Consider the following 21,172-nt stretch of genomic DNA (forward strand, 5'->3'; position numbering starts at 1 on the left):
TGGTCCCTATCCTGAGACAGACGAATCCAGTCCATACTAACCCATCCTGTCTCTAAAATCCATTTTAATAATATGCTTCCACCTATGTCTACATCTTCCTACTGGTCTCTTTCCTTGTGAAAGTGGCATGACATATTCACTAAACACAGCTATTATTTTGGATAATGTCCATCATTTTGAATTTTTTAAACACACCATTTCCCAAACTGAACCTGTTTCCAACATCAGGTGTATGCAATTTGGGAGACGAAATATGTAGGCAGGTGAAGAGACTGCAGAAATAACATCCCCGTTTTGAATCCATTTTATGTAGTTTCTGCATCAAAATAAGACTAAAGGTGTTGACAAACTGAACATTTGTCTAAATTCATAAATGTTTCAACCCCTTCAGTGCTCAAATAGTGTACAATATTGTCACCATTAGGAAGTCAATGTTCTGCAATGGGGCCATTATGCTAAGAACAAAACAGAGAATTTTGTATTCACCTCTTTGTACACAAGTGACAATACAGCTGGGATATGAGGTTCTCAAGACAGTGACTATGAAAAGTATGATCTTCTGGATTACAATGTTGTGTGGTTTGGAGACAGTCCAGTGTTTCAGAGGAACGTATCAACCGTGTTTTCAGGGTCAAAGAGTAAGCCAAGCAAGAAACAAGTAGAGGCCACGACTCGTTTTCTTGTTATGAATTCATTTATCCAAGTGTTATTAAATACCAAACCTCTGTAATTATAAACATTTTTTGATATGTATTTCACTGCTATGGAATTTCAGAATGATGCTCAAAACTTCTAGCTTCTGTTGATTAAAATGAAATATTTTCTTTCACACCTTCGACTATCTGGGACTTAAATTGCTTGGAATCAAAAACCAAAAAGCACAACGTACTGATGAAGTGATTCATGGGCTATTTATAAACACTGTCTGAACTGCAGAAGTTATGACAAATGAGATTTGATTGCAGATGGGGAGGCAGAAGCATCCGAAAGGAGGCAACTGAGCTACAGTTTAATATACTGCTTCAGTATCTGCCTGGAATGATTAAGGACAAAAATTCTCATTCAGGAGAGTACATAACTAGAGATTCAATTGTGGCTCTGAACAATATTCATAAACTAAACTAAACTAAACTTTAAAGGGGGGGGGGAGGATAAATATTTCTGAATCTTATTAAATGTAACTGAAGATGGCAGAAATCTCCATAAATGTCACACGTACCTTTAATAATGTGTTGATTTCTCGCAATGATGTGATTGGAAACCCTTCTTTTTCTTTCTCCATTTTTAATCTTTTAAGGGCAACGACTTCTTCTGTGCGCTTGTCTCTTGCCCGATATACTACACCATATGTCCCTTCTTCAATTCTGTGAAAAATATTTAGGAGTAATCATGATTTGTCATCAATTTTGTGATTTACCACAGCATGTACAATTCTTGCACAGCTGGGATACCTCAGTTGGTATAGCGACTGGCTACGGGCCAGATGACAGTGGGGTTGGTGTTTGAATCCAGGTGGTCAAGAATATTCCCTTCTCCACATCATCCAGACCAGCTTAGGGGCCCACCCAGCTTCCTATCCGATGGGTACCAGGGGATCCTTCCTCAGGGGAAAAGCACGGGGTGTGAAGCTCATCATTCACCTCCAGCTTGTGCTAAGGTCAAGAAAATGTTGATCTATACATCCACTCCACCATATGCCCTCATGGTATAGTGCTTCATTAGTTACGCACAGGGACAACTTGTATCCAATTTTACTAGTACTGTGGTTCAGTGGTGTATATGTTAACCATGTATTTGCCTGATGATGGCTATTAACAGCCGAAACATGTAGCAGAGCCAAAACTAGGCACTGATCTTGATATTAGTTGTGTTGTGACAGTTGTAATAAAGAAGTTGTACAACTTTACCTTTTGCCTTAAGTATAATTTTTGTATTAACTTACCAGTAAAGATGAAGAATTAACATTATAGCCCACATCACCTTTTGTGTGCATGCAGCCTCTCTTAACTTTCAGTAGGTGAGTGGTCAGTGTCATGTCCTGGTCACTTTGCCCCTGAGGAATGAGCCTGTGGTACCCACTGGATAGGAGGGTGAATGAGTTCCAGAGCCAGTTTGGACATACTTGCTGAGAAAAAATCTCTCCCCTAATTAGTAATCCAACCACCATCCTCTGGTTGCCCAGAACACAACCTGGTAACTACACTGACTCAGCTACCCAGCTCCCAATTTTACAATATCCTCTACCAAATAATGGGGGTGGGGACAATGGCAAACTTCACAGTGAGGGGAAATATAATGCAGGTTGGTTTTCAGATCTGTCAAGCTTTATACACAGTTGAATTATGGAAGCCATTTCAGTTAACATGGTATTTTATTTACACTGGTACATCCCAATATAGGTACCATGGAATCTCCATTTAATGTTCCTTGATTTCAGTTTTCCTTAACTGAAACTCAGCAAATTCATAAACCTTCACTGAAGACATTCCTGAGATTAGTGTTCAAATTCACTGGTTCCTGAAAACTTTAAATATGAGTTTCAGTAAGATCTAAAAGTTTGTGAAGGAGGTATATTAAGAGTTTTGGACATTATTCATTTTGTTTTTATGTTTAAAATACAGTGTTTCAGATAATAGACTGTGTCTCCATCCTCAGGCCCAAGTGAGTATGCCTTTACCTGAGAATGGAGACAGACTCATCCCTGAAACATTGCCTGTGGGGGGGGGGACTGACAATGTTCAAATATTCAATAATTGTAAGAGTTTTGATATTGGCCCACACTTTTCTATAGATTTAATGTCTGTATTTCTCTGGACGTTTAAGAGAGAAATAACATCACAATGACACATGCCTTCCAGAATTGCTTCCAGCGATGGAAGACCCACTGGGCTAAGTGTGTGGAGTCACAAGGGGCCTACTTTGAAGGCGATTAGGTATTGTAACCACCCAGATACATAACTTTTTTTTTCCCGGCACAAGGTCGGATACTTTTTGGACAGAGTACTATATATAAGGCTCACTAAATAATGATCTTACATTGTGACTCAAAAAATATATTTTTAAAGATCACTTGCTTGACTTAAAGTAAGTTTTACAGAAGTCAAGGGGAGGGAGATGGTCATCAACCAAGGCACTATCTGATGCTCAGCCAATAACGGAAATTTCTAATACTGAGAGTGTTGAACTTTTTCCCTGTAATTGTGTAACTTTAACTTATTTTGGCCATTCTTAAGACATAAACTCCTACTGCACCTTACAATAAACATCTGAAATGTACCTATTAAGACATTGGAACTCTTCCACACTTCTGCATCCTTGGATAGCTGGCAGATATGGTGGAAGTTCCTCTTGCATCACAACATCTGATTTTGGAGACTCGTCATTGATGAAGGGAATTCCATTCTCTTCCTCTTCATCTGACTGTTTGTCTACAGGCTTCGTGGCAGAGGCTGGCATCTCATTTTCATCTCTATTACCATCTGATCCCAGACGTCGTTTTGCTGAAGCAGGCGAGTGGTTACGACTGTTATAACCAGCTTCATCATCTGTGTGATGGCCACCTGAATCAGTTTCAACTGAAAACACATCATATTCATTATAATCATAAGGCTACAACAGGAGACACATGTCATTTTATAAAAGTGTGAGGGTAAAAAGGTAAATTTGTCCCTGTGCTCAATGAATTAAGCAACTATGCCATGAAGGTTTATGGGGGAGTGGATGTAAAGATCCACATTTTCTTGAGCAAACGTATTAAAGATAACAGCGGCGCACACACAGGGAACCCGCACAGAATACATGAACAGTGCTGAAAGCAAGAAGTAGCCACTGCAGCACATGTAGACATAGAGCAGGTATCCCTGAGGGGGGGGGGACATCGGCAAGCGCATATTAACAGATATTTTAAACATAACTGACAAATTAGCAAGGGGATTCTGGTATATCGGGAGCGAATGAAATGCAGCAATGACAATTGAGAAAGCTGGTGCTTTTAAATTTTAAATTACATGCAGTGTAACAGCTACGTAAACGAAATACACCTGATGATGGCCAGTTACGGCCGAAACATGTAGTGTGTAAGAAGAAAGACAAAGAACTACAATTGTTGCATTTATATTATATGCATAGAAGTGTAGAGTGCAACAGGATGCTTAAATATAATATACTTTTCTAATTCATTTTTCACCTATCATCCTACTATTTGACTCTATACAGTCTGAGCTATAAAATAAACCACAAATACAACAGTCTGCATTCATCACTAGCTTTAGAAACAAGCAACATAGCAAGCCCATGATCCCTTCATCCTGTACAATACATAGTTGCAACTCTTAATGCCTCACCAGCTTTAATGTCACCCTCACTCCAATGTAAAGTATCGTTCTCATATATGAGGCATTACACAACCATATAAGACAACTCTTCCATGATTTCAGTCCGCAAGTGAACCAGACCCACCATTTCTCTGAAAAAAAAATCTGGTAGTGCTGGGACTCAAACCCGGATCTCTGGATCTGTAGCCAGGAATGCTGACCACTAGACCACTGAGGCAGTCATCATATAAGACAACAAGGGGCCAAATTAAGAATTACTATATATTAAGTAGGGGTGTTTTACTGTTTCTCTTTTCCATTATAAGTCCACCTGATGAAGAGCAATGAACAGACAAAAACCTTCACTATTTTAACTGTATCCCCACAGCGATTATCTCTGAAGTTTATACTACCCCATAAAAATCTACTTTTCAACATATAAAATATATGTCTTCTAAGGGGACAGAAATTGAAAATAAAGATAAGAATAAGATGCAACTGTTCAGAATCATAAGGCCGATTCACTTGTCTACTGTCAGTAGATCACCTTTCTCACATTTGTGCAATGCATATGCATTAACATAACTGCTGACTAGCAGAGGTGAAAAGAATAATTCTTGAACAGTCAGGCTGAAAGCTGAATAAACAAATGACAAACCAGCCTCATCTTCCTCAGACTCAGTGCTACTGTCACTGTCCTCATCATCATCTTCTTCTTCTTCCTCCTCTTCCTCTTCCTCTTCTGCCTCACTAGAGACATCCTCCTCTTCATCCCCTGGACTACTCCCTCTGGTACCTGCTGGCCTGACCATGCCTCCAGGCTGCTGCTTTCCTTGTTCCACAGCATGGAGCTGCTCTTCATCTGAGTCATCTGACAATGTCACAATATTGTTGGCAGCATCAGCATTCTCTTGACCACCTACAGTGAAAGCAATAACAATGAAAATTACCATAAAGGCAAAATGTAATATTATATAAACCATTTGTGTAACTGCTAAACTGTAAGCTGACACTACTCAATGGATGTAACAAATGAAGTGAACACTTATACAATTTATTGTGCGTAAATTACATGAGACACAAGAAGTAATGTTACATTGCTGGAAGCAGCAATTCAGAAAGCTTGTTTATCAACTTATGCATGTATGAAATTCATGAAGTCTCCATGAGGGTGCCTTGAGCATACACGATCAATATGGCGAATCAAGTGGGAAAGGGTACAGTGTCTTATGTATTGTCCGGATTTTAAGTCAGCCACATCTGTGCACAATTTATTTGTATTTATATTTGTAATGATCTACTGGGAAGAGACACATTTAGGCATGGCATAAAGTTTCCAGAAACAAGACATCTGTGCAAAGGCATGAGTCATAGCAGGTAGGGGTAAGAGAAGGAACAGTTTAGAAGCTTCATGCTCTATACATACATAGCCCAAGAAAGTCAACAGTCAGGGCTAGTTGACACTCAGGTGTCCTACAGACTATAGTTTGCAATATTTTAGAGGGACAATTAGCCATGGTGCAGATGGTTAACACAATTACTGGCTATGACAAAGCATCAAAATGTATAGTTTCTGGTGACTTTCTGAACTGGATGGAAGATGATGATGTTATCTCATGTTGTCTTTAGTGACGAAGCAATTTCTCACATCACTGGCTATGAGAATCCCCACAGTGTGAAGACACAGGAGATGCAAAATAATCATGCCACAGTTCACACTGGTGAGAGTCTGCCCAACGACACCTAAGGTTCACTTTTATTTGTTCAAAAACTGTAACCAAAATGTTTACTCAGATATGCTTCAGAACTGGGTAAGTAATGCCTCAACTTAATGAAAACTTTGGAGAAACTTTTATATGTCAACAAGTTGGGGTACCACCCCATTATCACAATGAAGTAACAAGATTCCTAAATGTGAAAATACTCAGATGATGGACTGGTTGTGCAGGTCCAAAGGCATGGCCTCCCTGATCACCTGATCTGACATCTATGGACTTTTTCTTATGAAGCTGCATTAACCCTTTCGCGCGGTCATTTAAATTCCGCTGCCGTCTCTCCGGCGGTAATATATTCAGCTGTCCATTTAAATTTTACTCGAAAATGATTTATTCATCATTGTTCTTAAATTATATGAGATAGGAACATGAAACTTTCACTAAAATGATCTTAAAAGGTGGTTTTATAACCTTACCTTATAATATGAGCGCCCTGTATCTCGGCAATGGAAGCAGGTTGTTTAGTATTTGAGCAGTGAATGGTACGCCTTGAAGGATGAAACTTTCACTAAAATGATCTTAAAAGATGGTTTTTATAACCTTACCTTATAATATGAGCGCCCGGTATCTCGGCAATGGAAGCAGTTGGTTTAGAATTTGAGCAATGTAAGGAAGGCCTTNGTTGCTATGCCTTTGATATTCCATCCATTTTGGCGGCAGTAGATGTCGTAGGGGTGACCACAGAATTCATGAAGTTATTCTAAGAACTGGCTGGTATGTAGTGCACGAAAGCAGAGCTTAGCTGGCTCAAAAAAAATATTCATGGTCATCCCTCGAAACGACCACCAAGGTCAGTACGATAAAATGGTGTCAACTGGAGCGATAGTACATGAAGGAATGAGTTCTTTTTCCCCCCCACACACACCAGTATCGTCATAGGGGTGACCACAGTGTTCTGCCTTAATTCGTGACGTTTTTCTAAGAACTCGCTGCTATGTACTGTGCGAAATCAATCGATCTTGCAAGAATACATTTTTGGACATCCCTCTTCTAAGAATTCCAATTGAGTGTGTTAGTGTGGCCAGCTCAGGGCAATATGATATTATAAACACAGCACATATCAGGTCTCTGCTGTTTATAACTTCATAGCAAAGAAAACACGCCATTCATAACAGCTTGAACGAGGAAAACTCTACCAGAAGCAACACGAATTTGCTGCAAGACAGGCATATGTAACGATGACTTAGCGCAGCTAAACTTGTGGCTTATTATACTCTGTTCTTGTGACAACAGGCCAGCGAAAAATCTAACAATCTACAGCAAAACCATCAATTATTATGGGCGTTATAACATAGGTGTGCAGCTAGACGAAACTTAGACGTCGAACCCCCGCAGACGATTTAAATACCTGACGAAACATACACGTCAAACCACGCTGAACGGTTAAAGATCAGGTTAAAGCCTCTCTTCTGCCAAGCAATTTTCAGGAAATTAAGACAGGATTTGTGAAGCTGTAGAGCTTATTGATACAGATACCTCATGCAAACCATACGCGGAATTCACACATTGTTTGGCTGCAGTCAGGGTTACCCATGGAGCCTGCACTGAACACTTCCAGGTTGATAAAAAACTTTTTGAGTCACTGCTTCCAACAAATGTAATGTTGGTTTTATATCTCATTTAATCTACTCACTATAAATTTGTGAAAGAAATCCGTTTTTTATAACATCCCTGTATAATGCAAACATTTCCTTCTTTAACAACTGCCACACGTGAGTAAATATTCAGCCCACAGTAATGACAAAAGCACTGAACTGGTGTTGTCAACCATGTAACTGTTCATATTTCATTTTCATAAAACGTAGAATGAATAGAGAGGGATCTTGTACTTATATTGTGATTTTCTGAATTTAAAATAAAAAGATTTGTATTGTTAACCATGAAAAGCATGAGTGAAAGAATATACGATGATGCAAGAGGTAAAATCTCCAACTTTCTAAACAAATTCCTACATGAAACAGCTGAACATTAAACATGATTCAAAGTTTTGAAGCTAGCAACACTAAAAGATATAAAAAAGATATTTCAAGGTTGAAAGTATTAAGCACAGGAATTTAAATACCATGCACTATGCTAACATTAAATCCCTTATATACAACAATTTTGTTACTTAATAATCCAAACGCTAATATAAGTCAACACCTAGTTTTACAGACATGTTCATTTTATGTTTCACCTTTACAAGTAACCATTCTGCTGCATGACAACTGTATACATAGTTTGAACTACATTATGGTAATTCCATCAATTACACCCAAAATATAAGATTGAAATGTGAACCTATAATACAATGACATGCACTACTGTGCAGAATTTATACATAAGATAAATATGGAATGTGATGTGACACTTTCATACTTGTAGGCTGTCCCAAGACTCAAACAATACTATAAAGATGCTTTTTATGCATTTTTTATGCATCAATGACTTCATACTGGTACCAGCTTTACACACTCAAGGAGTAAAATACAGGTCCACTATAATTACATTTTCTTCTCTTTCATACTTACCATTTCTTTCTGTGTTACCCTTGGTTTCATCACCTTCCTCCTCTATTCTACGTTTCTTCCTCTCTCTACTGCGACTGCGTTCTCTTTTTTTGGCAATTTCCCTGAGAGTACGTTCTTTCTCTTTCTCTAAGTGTCGACGTTCACGTCTTGCTTCCAGCTCTCGTCGGTACACCTCCTTCTGTCGCACCATCTCTCTGTCTGAAGTATCATCGGCAACATAAGATCCAGAACATTTAATTAAATGTTCTTGTTTCTAATCATAAAGAAAACATACATAACAGGTAAAGCAGAAATCATGAAAATGATTCACCAGAACGAGAAAACAATACATGCTTCAAACAAAATCTAATAGTGGTAACCAGATATTATTAGACTATATGAATATGCAACTGAAGCAATGCAAATTATAAGCCGAATCTTAATCCATAATATGTAAAAACGAGTGTCACGGAAGCTGATCACAGAGGGATTGTGTCACTTGGGCACACACATGCTTCTTGTCTTATTGCACATTTAGACCCCAATCTCTAAGAACCTGGAATGGAATGCATCACCTGGCCTGCACATACATCACTCTGCCTTCTGGAATGTTAGGGAACCCCACTGCCTGATGAGGAAGACTGAGGTCACCTGCAAAAATCTGAGTCTTCCCTACTGATGACATGCCTATAAAAGGGAAGAGGTGGTGGAGAGAGTGAATTTCTTCAGTTTTCATTTCAGTGCAGTGCAGAACAGAGAAGCAGAGCTGAATGCAGTGCAGAGCAGTGGAGTTTGAGTGCAGCACTATGACTAGTGGGGTGTAGCTGTGAAGTAACAAGTGAACAAAGAACCGACTTCAAGAGAATAAATGTTTATGAATGGTGAGACAATAACAGCTCCACATCTCAAGAATTGCTACACTATATATAAAGTGGGCTGTCAGCTCTGAGTATACAGTAATCATGGATATACACAAAGTATATACTCATAGACAGGTTCATTTGTAGGTCAAAACCTGTACAAAGTATGTATCTTGAATAAACAATTATTTTATTTTTATGTTTCCTTAAAGAAGCCAGACATGTTGGCATAACACTAAGACTCTAACTTGAGAAGCTGACAGTACTCAGATAATTATAATCAAATTTCCCATCTTTCATGGACTTGAATATTCATTATAATGTTTGAAGGGTCCACCACTGAATCCCTTTAATATTATCCTCCCAACTAGGTCTCCAAAGCAGTCTTTTTCCTTCGGTTTTGGTGACCAAAACTCAATATGCATGCTGTACTGCCCCCCTGCAAGGTACATGCCCTAAGCTCCTGAATCTGAACCTCGTCATATTTTGCAAAAAGTACAAATAATGAAGCTCCTCATTATGGAATACTTGGGAAAACAGTAGCAGTCTATAACTATGTATCTGGGAGACATTAGTACAGAGCTTAGGAAAAGGATTATAGCCATTAACACTCCACTTTGAAATGAACACATCTGTATATGACATATGACATAAACTCCGTCCTAAGTGCAACAATTTATTGTAGTTCTTTCGTCTTGCTTTCTTCTACACTACATGTTTCGGCCACAAACGGCCATCCTCAGGTGTATACTCTCACGTAGCTGCTACACTGCACGTAGTTTAAAATTTAAAAAACACTACTCTTCCCAATTGTTCATTTCGCCCTTGCTAACAGGTTTCGATATATCAGAATCTTCCCCGCTGATATCTGTCTGATATGTACAAAATCTTTGTTAACCTACACATGTCAATTTGATTTTCATAAACTGGCACTTTTAAAATCTAGAGTTCCAATTTTAAAAATTTCTTTAAATTTTTTCAAATTTTAAAATTTAAAATTCTCAGGGTTACCCGCCCTATGTCTATAGTGCTGCTGGGGCTACTTCATGTTTTCACCACTGTTCAGGTGTTATTCTGTGTAGGCTCCCTGTGTGCGTGCTGCTGCTTATCTTTAATACACTTATTATGAACACATCTGTATTGTTAAAATTTGTTTTCATTAGTACACTACTTTCATGCGTATGTAGGAAAAGTACTTAATAGGGATTTCCTTGGCATTAATTTAATTTAAATTATTAATAATATACTTTTGAAGTAAAGAGCATAATTTCTAAAAATCTAGAATATTAATTTCAATTTTAGTTTATTTCTCTCGATTTTACTCATACATTTTCATCAAATCATTCAGTTCAGGAAGCCCTTCCAAAAGTCAAATCATTGCACCATTATAAATTAATGAAAATTATGTACACCGTGTACAATCCAAAGGCTAGAATGCTATCAGATGTGAGGGAGTTCTAGAAGTCAGTTATGATTTCACTAAACTATATTTTATTACATTGTGGTATGTAGACCTGTTGCTAGGCAACGACCAACAAATGAGCAACTATAGAACAGCCATTGCTCAGTAATGGCTCCGCAAACAAGAATGTTTTCATGGCAAAAAAAGAATACAGCAATAATGGAAGAGATGTTTTCTATGGAATCTGTGCCGAGATGTTATAAGCACAACCAGTTAGCAATAGCAGTTAGTTAGAGAACTGATGGGGTTCAGTCACTGTGAGCTGTTGCTGTTAGAAGCTGGTAGCAGAGGCCAGGGACAGTTTGGGAATCCAGAGGAAGGGGAACATCAGTCATTCGAAGCCGCTACCAAGCAATGGCAGTGAAGACGTGACTGTGGACACTAGTGTGTGTTTAATAGAGAACTGTAAAGTGTAGTAATGCGCTGTATCAGAGAGTCCAATAAATCAAGTCATCAATCCAAAATCCGTCTACAGTCACTCTCACATCAGGTGAAAACTGGTGTCAGAAGTGGTACACATGTTAATCTTTTTATGCAGGATCAGATGTAGAAGAAGTAACTAGGATGACGTGTAAAGGATTGGCTTCTTGAGTTAAAATGTTAACATCCTTGACAGAAATATGTATGCTAAATTCTGATAAATTGGATTTACTGCTGGCTATAGAAGGAGCTCTACTGTCTTCAACATCTTCCCCTTCACTTTCAGGTGATCCATGTTGACACTTAGAAGATGATATCAGGAGCTTGTCTAAACATGACATCTGAGAAGAAGGTCGATTCAAAACTGAAAATCTCTCATCTAGCTACAACTCAGGCTGCAGTTCTTTGATCTCAGACTCCTTTCCTTTCATATCATGAGACAAGATTTAAAACTTGTGCCAGGAAGTCCCAAAGTTCTTTCTGGGCAGCAAAGAGTTCAGATCTTGTTCTACTCTGCTCCTCATTGATGGCTGCTTTACCTGAATCTCAGACTGCAAACTGCTCTGCAAGTTCAACGGCTCCATTTCGTCTGAGCTTCTGACTACGGTGATTGGGCTACTTTTTATCAGATGATGGAATATTTTCCACTCTCAAATGTTTCAGAAACTCTTAATTGTTCAGTCATCTTTATTGCCAGAGCTTGCAGGTAATCACAGGCATCCTTTTCACCACTCACCACTGTATAATTTCACTCCCACTGAGCAACAGCATCATTCTTATTTTTGAGTTCGTATTCATCATCCAGCTCTCGCTTCTTCGAGCAGCATCAGTTTCTCTTGCTCCTGTTTTCTCTTCAACTCAGCTCCTGTTTATTCATTATCTGTTAGTTCTTCTAAATGAGCTGTATCTATCTTGTCCTTCACTGACTGCACCTCCCTTCCAAGAGCATCCCTCTGCTCTCTGCTTCCTGCAAGTAGTTTCTGAGGTTCACCAACACCAAACTTTGGAGGCTCTGTTGATGAGCCAAACTTTCACTGTACTGTGCCTCAATTTTCTCCACCTCTGCCTTTAACCTCACTACCTCCTGGTTCATTTAATGAAAATGTCAGTAGCTCAGACTATATAGCGTTGAACAGTAGAATAAACAGTGAATACTGAATTGGAAAGGATTCAGAAGGAAGTGAAAACCATAAAAACCTTCAGTCAGGGTAACCATTGTCCTGGTCACCTCCTGAACACATGTCAGAAGCATTACATGCTTCAAGCCAATTTGTTTAGTCACTAGATATTTAAATCATCATCATAATGAATACAAGAATGAAAAACATTCACTCTTAAGGATTAGAATAAAAAGGTCTGATACCAGCTGCTACAATAGATGTCACTAGAAATAAACATTTAGTTTCGAACACTTTCACAGCCAAAAAAATCCAGAAATCAGATACACATAATAGTATAATACATTTAAACTTAGGAAGATATTTATGTATAAAGGACAGAAATTTAGAAGAAGAATGTTATACACATGTGCGTGGAAAGGCAAAACATTCCACGTGTTCGATTTGGGATAAATACTATGAGTGCAGTTTCACATTATAACTGGCACTGAACATAAAAACGAAATTAGAGGGAGAAACCACGGATTTTACTACAGTAAATATTGGATACAAATGTCCATGACATTATGAGCATACATTAATCTTGGGGTATTCCATGTAATTAAAATGATCCCAAAATATTCAATAAAAATGTAAGAATTGTGTCTTTCAGCTTACAAGGACTTCCATATTCGAACTTCCATTCATCGTCACTGTCGTCCAGGTGGTTTGATTCTGGAACAACGTAAACAAAAACATTCACCTGAAGTTCCTAGCAGAGTTCTTTCTTGAACTCCTACAGTACTGGACTTTTCCTTTACCTGGTACTTCAGCAACCTAGCATATCTTTTAAAAATGACCTGACCATCAACCCTTCTCTAACATGCAGTGTGCATATATGAACCGCAGGCATGAAGTACATAATTCTTATACATTTGAAAGGAGGTTCAATTAAGGCTGAGGAAAGAATTAGTTTCAGCCACCTCTCTTTCGTTATCTCATACATATCATATGAAGTATTGTGACCAAGAACTTGAGTCACCAGAGAACTACTAACGTTGTGCAAACAGTTTTTTGGCACATTTTCTGTACGCTCGTACATGAACTCCATGGTTTGGATGATTTTTTCATATTCAACATTTATGAGCAAGATCTGAGGTTCTCATGAGGAAGCCTGTGAGAATTACTGTCATCTGTGATGCGATGTGTAGTTTCGTAGGTAGGTACCAATGTTTCAGAGGAACCTGCTGCTACCATCTTCAGGGTTGCTTTTCCTGTAGAAGGCAACATTAGGTTCCTTTTAAATAATACTATCTATCTACCACAAGACAGTAATCTTCAACATTTAGTAGTTTCATATCCTATGACGAAAAATAAATGCACCAACTGAAAACCTAAGGGTATCTAGTATAAAAATGATGCTCATAACAGTGAACATCAATACTTACAAAAGATGGAAAAATGTTTTAACTTTCCATTGAATCTTATAATTAATAATTCTCAATTGCTCATGATACAGAGCATTCGGTCTTTATGTATAAACATCTTGGAATGACAAAATAATTTTTTGCACCTTGTTATTATAAATGTTGTGCATAAGTGCAGAACAGTGTTGCTGGAGAGTATATTTCAGCCTACACAAAAGGAAATGACAGGTCAGACGAAACTGTATAACGAGGAGCTACATCATTTGTATTCTTCACCAAATATTATTAGCATAATCAAATCAAGGAGGATGAAACAGAGAGGCATATACCATGCATGTGATAAATGAGAAAAGTATGCAAAATTTTACTCAGAAAACCCAAAGGAAAGAGACCACATGGGAGACCTTAGTTTAGATGGAAGAAATATATTAAAGTGGACCTTAAAGAAACAAGGCATAAGACTATGCACCAGATTTATCTGGTTCAGGTTAGGGTCCTGTGATGGGCTCCTGTAAACACATTAAGGAACCTTTGTTTCATAAAAGGTAAGGAACTTCTTAACTAGCTGAGTAACCAGTAGCTTCTCAACAAGGCCTCTCCCTCTACTGAAGTTCTCAAGATATTAAATATTTAATATAATAAACTCCCAGTCATTTGGTATCCAAGCTTCCAGAATTCTCATGCAAGAAGCATAACAAACAATAAAAAGATTCCTTCAAAAACAAAGTTGTAATGCACATTTGTTCACCTGTCATGCAGTAGTTCTCCCAGACACTATTTACAACGCTGTCATCCAGCCATACGCAGGTACCCTTACAACAGAGGCTAACTGACAGCACATCCCATCAATCTCCTATGTTGCTTAGGAAGACTTTCACACAAGAACCAAAGTGAAAACATGTTTTTACTTTGTATGGGTTTCTGTGACAGTTTTTCTCATGCAACCAGCAAATTCACATACGTGGCAAATCACATTCCCCATACATGCCAGATAATGTCAAATAACCAGGAATTTCCTGTAGCTAACATATCATATTCTTCTTTGAATGACAACCCCTGTCCACAAGTAAGTACCTTTCTTCTAGGCACACTTTCTTTCCAAAAATGTAGCTCCAGTAATATGTAGCAAACCTTCAGCCAATACTAGGGATACATCTCTTGCAAGCAGTGCGCTTTAGTGAATCCACATGGGACGAAGTTAACAGGAAAAATATATCAACTAAATGTTTACACTCCTATATGTGCTGAATAAAACTAACCAAATTGGAATAGAGTGAGTTGAGTTAGTTGGTTGGTTGGCGAGTTACTGCATCAGTCAGCTGAGGCTGGGGATAGTTTGGGAATCCAGAGGAAGGGGAATGTTCGCCACTGGTAGCGACTACCAAGCAACGGTTAGTGGAGGTGTGACTGTGGACACCAGCGTGTGTTTGTGTGTGTGTGTGTGTCTGTGTGTGTGCGCGTGCATGCAATAATGAATTGTAAAGTGTAGTCACATGCTGTATTGTCCAATAAAACCAACTTTCTATGTTTGGCAAATGTTTGTTCACACTTATTTTCATGTTTATAACTGCATCTGCAATGGAAGAGGGTCTGCTGTATTCCTACATGATAAGCAGTGTACTTGAAATAATAGCTTGAGTTGCTTGAATATAAATTATTTCACATACAAACTTTTCTTTCAGTGTACTGTTAATAATCATTAAGAAAGACAAAAATCATCTTTATAACAAAGCATCTTTTTCAAGTATCAAAATTAAGGACTAATATGCAAACCAGAGAGGGACATTAATTATTAATTTTAGAGGCAGAGTGTGAATTTCATGTGTATCATTATTTTTATTTTGTAACAGCAAGTTGGCTCAAGTGGTATCACTTCTAACTTGTATCTAAAAGGTGCCCATTTTGAATCTTGGCTGAGTCAATGATTATCCTGACTGAGGCTTTTCTTCAGTCATTCCAGACAAATGTCAAGATAGTATCATAACTTTGGCCACAATTACTTCCTTCCACATCCTTTTCAATTCAGTATTCACTGTTCTCCAGTGATTCAATCATAGTCTCAGTTACCGAGTGTCACTGAACAAATAAATAAACAATACCACCATTAATAAAAGCAACATGTTGACTGTGGAAAGTTGTGGAGTGGGAGTGATACTGGGACCCTTGATATGGTGTTCTGCAATCTGACGTGGTAACAGACATTTGGGAAGGTACAGTATATAGATTATTGAAGTAATTCTTCTATGGAATATAAAATAACATTGTGGCAGCATGAACTCTACACCTAACGTTCAATTATTTAGTGATAAACTGGGCAGCTGATGAAAAGTAGTACCTTCAAATTATATTCTTTAAAAGAAAGAAAAAAGCCATACAAAAGGAAATAGTTAACAGCGATACGAATATATGTGGTAAATGAAGTTATTTTACATTACACACTTACATGGCAGTCCTGGAATTCATAACTATACATTTTTTATTTTCTTTGTTCTTCAGCATTTTGACTCAGCAAAAGGACATGTTGCTATTAAATATAAAAATGTAAAGGTTTCTATATATATCACACAGAACTGATGCAACTATATCTAAGTTTATTATTTTGCTCTGTGCATGGATAAACATCAGACTGACTTTTGAGCTGTTTATCTGTACCTGGATATGATAGTCTTCCAAAGAAAAGAAACTATAAAATATTACATGACAGAAATATCTTCCCTGAAAAAAACAATACGAGTATATTTAATATTTCTCATTGAAGATTATCTCATCTATTTTTTGTTGTTGGTTGGCTCAATATGAAGTAAAACATATTATAATAAAGCATGACTTTTACATTCATCTTTAGGACAATTTCGGGACTTACAGGGTACCAACTTTTACACCCTATTCATAAAGGGTTTCAGATTCACTCTGCAATTTAAAAACCTGCCTCAATGACTGAAACTTCAGATACCATATTTGGGAATTATAACAAAACATTTTTATTTCTCGACAGAACAAACAACAATAAACCTGTGCAGATGGGGGTCAGAGAGCGCAGAGACAAAATGTGTCCAAGAGAAGGTAATGCTGATAAAAAAAAAACTGTGCTCCTCCAGGTTGGGGGGTTGTGTGGAAGGTTGGTATCCCTACCATACAAGAAAGTTTTATTCAGATTGTCCAAATGAAATGTTGGACTGAATAATTGGAAAGATCACATGACAAGAATGCAAAAGACAGCATGGAAATGTGAACCAAAAGGACAAAAAACTAAGTGGATGGCCTAAATAGAGACTGAATGACCAGTTTCAAATGGAGGCAGAACAAACCTGAACTGTGAAGTTGCTGATGCTGGTGACGATGATTAATAACAATCTAATGAAGTATCTCTTGTGGGTCATTTATGGAGGGCCTTAGACCAGTAATATATATTGTCATGTGTTGGGTATATAACGCGCGACAAGTAACTTCACACTGTATTAGATATAGCGAATTTATTGCACATTCGCTCTCACATTTACACAATTCACAGTCTCACAATTACTGCGGCGAATGCTAGACTGCAACTGGCTGGTTACTCTCTCTCTAGTAACTGGCTCAATACTCAATACTCACTCTGTAATCACTCATTGAATAATCATACCTGAATAATGTTTGCTGGACAACACAGAAAACAGTTACGTAATAGGTACCGTTGTTGCCTGATGCCTTGTTTACCGACTGTCTAGCAACAGTTGTTGCATGGGCTGCCTTGTTGCCTGATGTCATGTTTACCGCTGTTGCTAGCAACGCTGTCGAGAGTTCTTTACTGCTGTGTAGCAACCGCGGTATCCCTTGGCAACAACACAGTAGCTACTCTACCACGTCACTGGGGGGGAAGGGGGGCACCCACTGAGCGTTGTGTACTAATGGAAGGAGTGGGGATGCGTGATGTCACTCGCGAGACCACAGAGTTCACGCGACCCCCACTTCCCGTTGCGCCATCCAGGTCACACTGCTCCCTTCTAAAGGTTGTTCGTCCTGAACAGCCTAACGGTACATCCCCGTTCCTTTTTCTTCCCATTGTCCGTTATCCAACTGCTACATCTGCTTGAGACGAGCTAGTCTTAGAGAAGGAGTGGACGTAGTGGTTGGAGAATGGACAATGGGAAGAGAAAGGAATGGGGATGTACCGTTAGGCTGTTCGGGACGGACAACCTTTAGAAGGGAGCAGTGTGACGTGGATGGCGCAACGGGAAGTAGGGGTCACATGAACTCTGTGGTCTCGCGAGTGACATCACATACACCCACTTCTTCCATTATGATGCTTTGCTCGGTAAACACCCCCTCCACCGCGGTGACATGCCGAGTAGAGCCGCAGTGAGCCGAGCCGAAGCACGCTTGTTGCTACAGAGCAGTAAACAACTCTTGACAGCGTTGCTAGCAAAACCAGTAAACATGACATCAGGCAACAAGGCAGCCCGTGCAATGATTGTTGCTAGGCAATCGGTAAACAAGGCGTCAGGCAACAGCGGTACCGATTACTCAACTGTTTTCTGTGTTGTCTGTGCCGAGGCTAAATAAGGAGCAGCGAACACTATTGAATGATTAGTGATTATAGAGCGAGTAACAATTAACCAGTGAGTTAAAACATAGCAGCTGCTGAAAGGAGTTAAAAATGTAGTTGTCGCCGAGGTCTGTTATAGCGAGTGAATCGTGAATGCGGAAAGAATACCAGAATGTGTGATTAGACGTGATAGTATGAGAAGGTACTGGGAGCGTGTAATTCGGAGAGACTTGGATAGCTCCTGAGTTATTCATACGCGAAGGCTACTGAACAGATTATTGTGTAGGGTTTATAAATTGTGTAAACCCGCAACTGTGCTATAATTGATTGTAGTTTGTTAAATAAACCAATTAACAATCTGAACGGCGTCTTTAGAGACAAAACACGTTACAATATAAACCCTTCTAACATAGTGAAGCGCCAGAGGAAAATGTGCACAGATTCATATTCTGTACCTTCCATTTCAAAATGTTCATTATTCTGTGACCTTATGTTACATAATGTCTATTACATCAAGACCTGTAAAAATTTCACATGAACATAGGAGCTGCCCCCAAAAACAAGCTAGAATAAAAAACAAAATACCTCTGTAAATAAGATCTAAAAGTCTGTGATAATGACAAGGAATCCTCCTACATGTCTCTGGCAGATCATCTGATCAGTCAACACAGCTTGGACATTTCCCCCCTCCGGACTCCCATTATTGCAGCAGAAGTCAGAAAACTACAACTCCATCCAGTGCAGATTATGTGTGAAAGTTGTTTTTATGTTCATGCCATACAGACATTTTGTCTCTTTAGTGATGACTTCTGTTCTGATGGTACTTTCATTTTAGCAACAGCTGTGAAACTGTGCACGGACATGGGTGCTAGGCCTCATGTGTGTGTGGAGTTCTTTTAACGTTTTTAATGCCTGTCTTAACTCTTGAAGAAGATTTATGCTGTGCTTGGTTTATATATCTTATATCGTGTTGGTGCTGCTGTCAGAGTTGTAGGAGGCAATGAAAAGGGAACCCAATGTCTGGGGGTATAACTGAGCCATCCTCTTCCTGGGGGATGTAAATAAGGAGACCTGGACTCCCCAGGTTGGGGGTGTTAAATCTGGGACCGTAAAATATGGTTACAAGTCTCCCGTGACTCTGACCTAAGAATGACTGTGCTGACAAGTACCAACAGCCATGTAAATGGCAGACCAATCCTCTTGTCAGAGACAGCACTCCACATCAACAAACTTGTAACTGTCTGACAGTAATAAAAATCTGTCGTAAGCCCCAGATGGGTGCTTTATTCCAAGACTGGCCAACCAAACGTAGGTTGTAACATAACTTTGACTATGACTTTGGTGCTGCTGTCCAGAGATATGGACTAGCTCCAAACTAGTGGCCAAACTGAGTATGCTTTTACCTGACAACAGAGACAGAATCCAGTCTCTGAAATGTTGCTTTAAGTAAAAAACAGGATGATGCATAATGCCCTCAAACAGAATAATTGTAAAATACCTCAAGTGAGTTATTTCCTCATTTTTTGTTAACATAATGATAGAGACATATGTGAGATTCAATTTAAGTGAATCAAGGCTGGTGTATACAAATTAAGTTACAATTGCACTTTGAGGCAATGCTGCTAACATGGCAATGTGTTCTGATATGCCATCCAATTACACATTAATAATAGTGGTGAACAATCTGTTGTCATGGAAACATTAATGAAAAGAAGCAACTGACTGCAATGTTGATGGGGGTGGCAGACAACTTGAAACTATTGGCATGTCATAATAAACTGAAAAACTACGTATAAGGCACAGGTACCTATATAACAAATGATCAATTGTCAAACTATGGAATGGATAACTAAATGAACTGATGGGGAACTGGTTACAAGTTGTCTTGAACACAAGACTAACAGTATTGTTGACAAAATAAAGAATGTTTGTGCCTGATGCATTTAAAAGTCCTTTAGCAATGGATTCTAGATCAGATTCATGCAGGTAGTACCGACTTTCTGGTCATACTGGGAGTGATGACCTCATAACTACACATTACAGTAAATAAACGTTTTAAGGATTATCTGAAAGAAGGGTATTCTTGAATGTACAAGGGGTGGGCCCCCTTGGCCCTTGCACCGTGACCACAGTGATCTATTGTGCTTGTATTCATAATGGATCTTGGAAGGGGACCACATTCTAACATCAGCCAGGGCAGTAGTGAAGCCAGGGTGCTACAGAGAAGAAAGCACTCTTCATGGTTAGCCACTGTGAGAATCTCAAAACTAACAAAGACCAGTGATTTCGTGAAGGGAACTCAATAAATGTCATGTGTAACATATTTTCTGATATCCACTTTCTTTCACATACTTGTAGCAAGAGTATGAAATCAACCAATAAAATAACACGGTCATCTTACATTCAGACTTAGCTTCCATTAAGGTAAATATGGTAGTACACTCAGTGCACTGTCAAAAACTGCCAGTGTTACAAATTATTACAGTGAAAAAACAGGTATACTGGAGAAAATTCTCATTCCTGTTTCAATTCTTGACATTTTTCCAAATTCTCATCTTGAATTGAAAAACATTCTCATATATGCCTAAAAAGGAAAACTGAAATGTCTACATATATGTAACATGTCCTCTGGGAGTATTCACCATGCCACTGCTTGGACACAGAAACATTGTAAACTGTCTTCTACCATTGCTAATAAAGGGCAAAACCATAAACCACATTCTGCCATCACTAGGATATGGAGACACGAATGCTGATAAGGTGTAAATATAAAAGGAAAAAGGAGGTAAAGGTATGAAAGGGAT

General features: G+C 38.6%; 1 protein-coding gene across 3 annotated transcripts in view; it reads right to left on the reverse strand.

Annotated features, from left to right (window-relative positions):
• LOC111873338 (cyclin-dependent kinase 11B) overlaps window positions 1-21,172 on the reverse strand; it is a 40,258-nt gene that overhangs the window by 10,551 nt on the left and 8,535 nt on the right. For 2 of the 3 annotated variants that reach the window (XM_023867980.2, XM_023867979.2), the window contains exons 6-10: window positions 13,095-13,151; window positions 8,599-8,796; window positions 4,972-5,232; window positions 3,278-3,575; window positions 1,220-1,364 (exon numbers count right to left, since the gene is read on the reverse strand). In XM_023867980.2, coding sequence (XP_023723748.1) covers window positions 1,220-1,364; window positions 3,278-3,575; window positions 4,972-5,232; window positions 8,599-8,796; window positions 13,095-13,151 — 959 coding nt within the window. The remainder of the gene's footprint in view (window positions 1-1,219; window positions 1,365-3,277; window positions 3,576-4,971; window positions 5,233-8,598; window positions 8,797-13,094; window positions 13,152-21,172) is intronic. The other variant, XM_023867981.2, reaches the window with a different exon arrangement.

The sequence above is a fragment of the Cryptotermes secundus genome, unplaced genomic scaffold (assembly GCF_002891405.2).
Source record: "Cryptotermes secundus unplaced genomic scaffold, Csec_1.0 scaffold317, whole genome shotgun sequence".
Classification (NCBI taxonomy): domain Eukaryota; kingdom Metazoa; phylum Arthropoda; class Insecta; order Blattodea; family Kalotermitidae; genus Cryptotermes; species Cryptotermes secundus.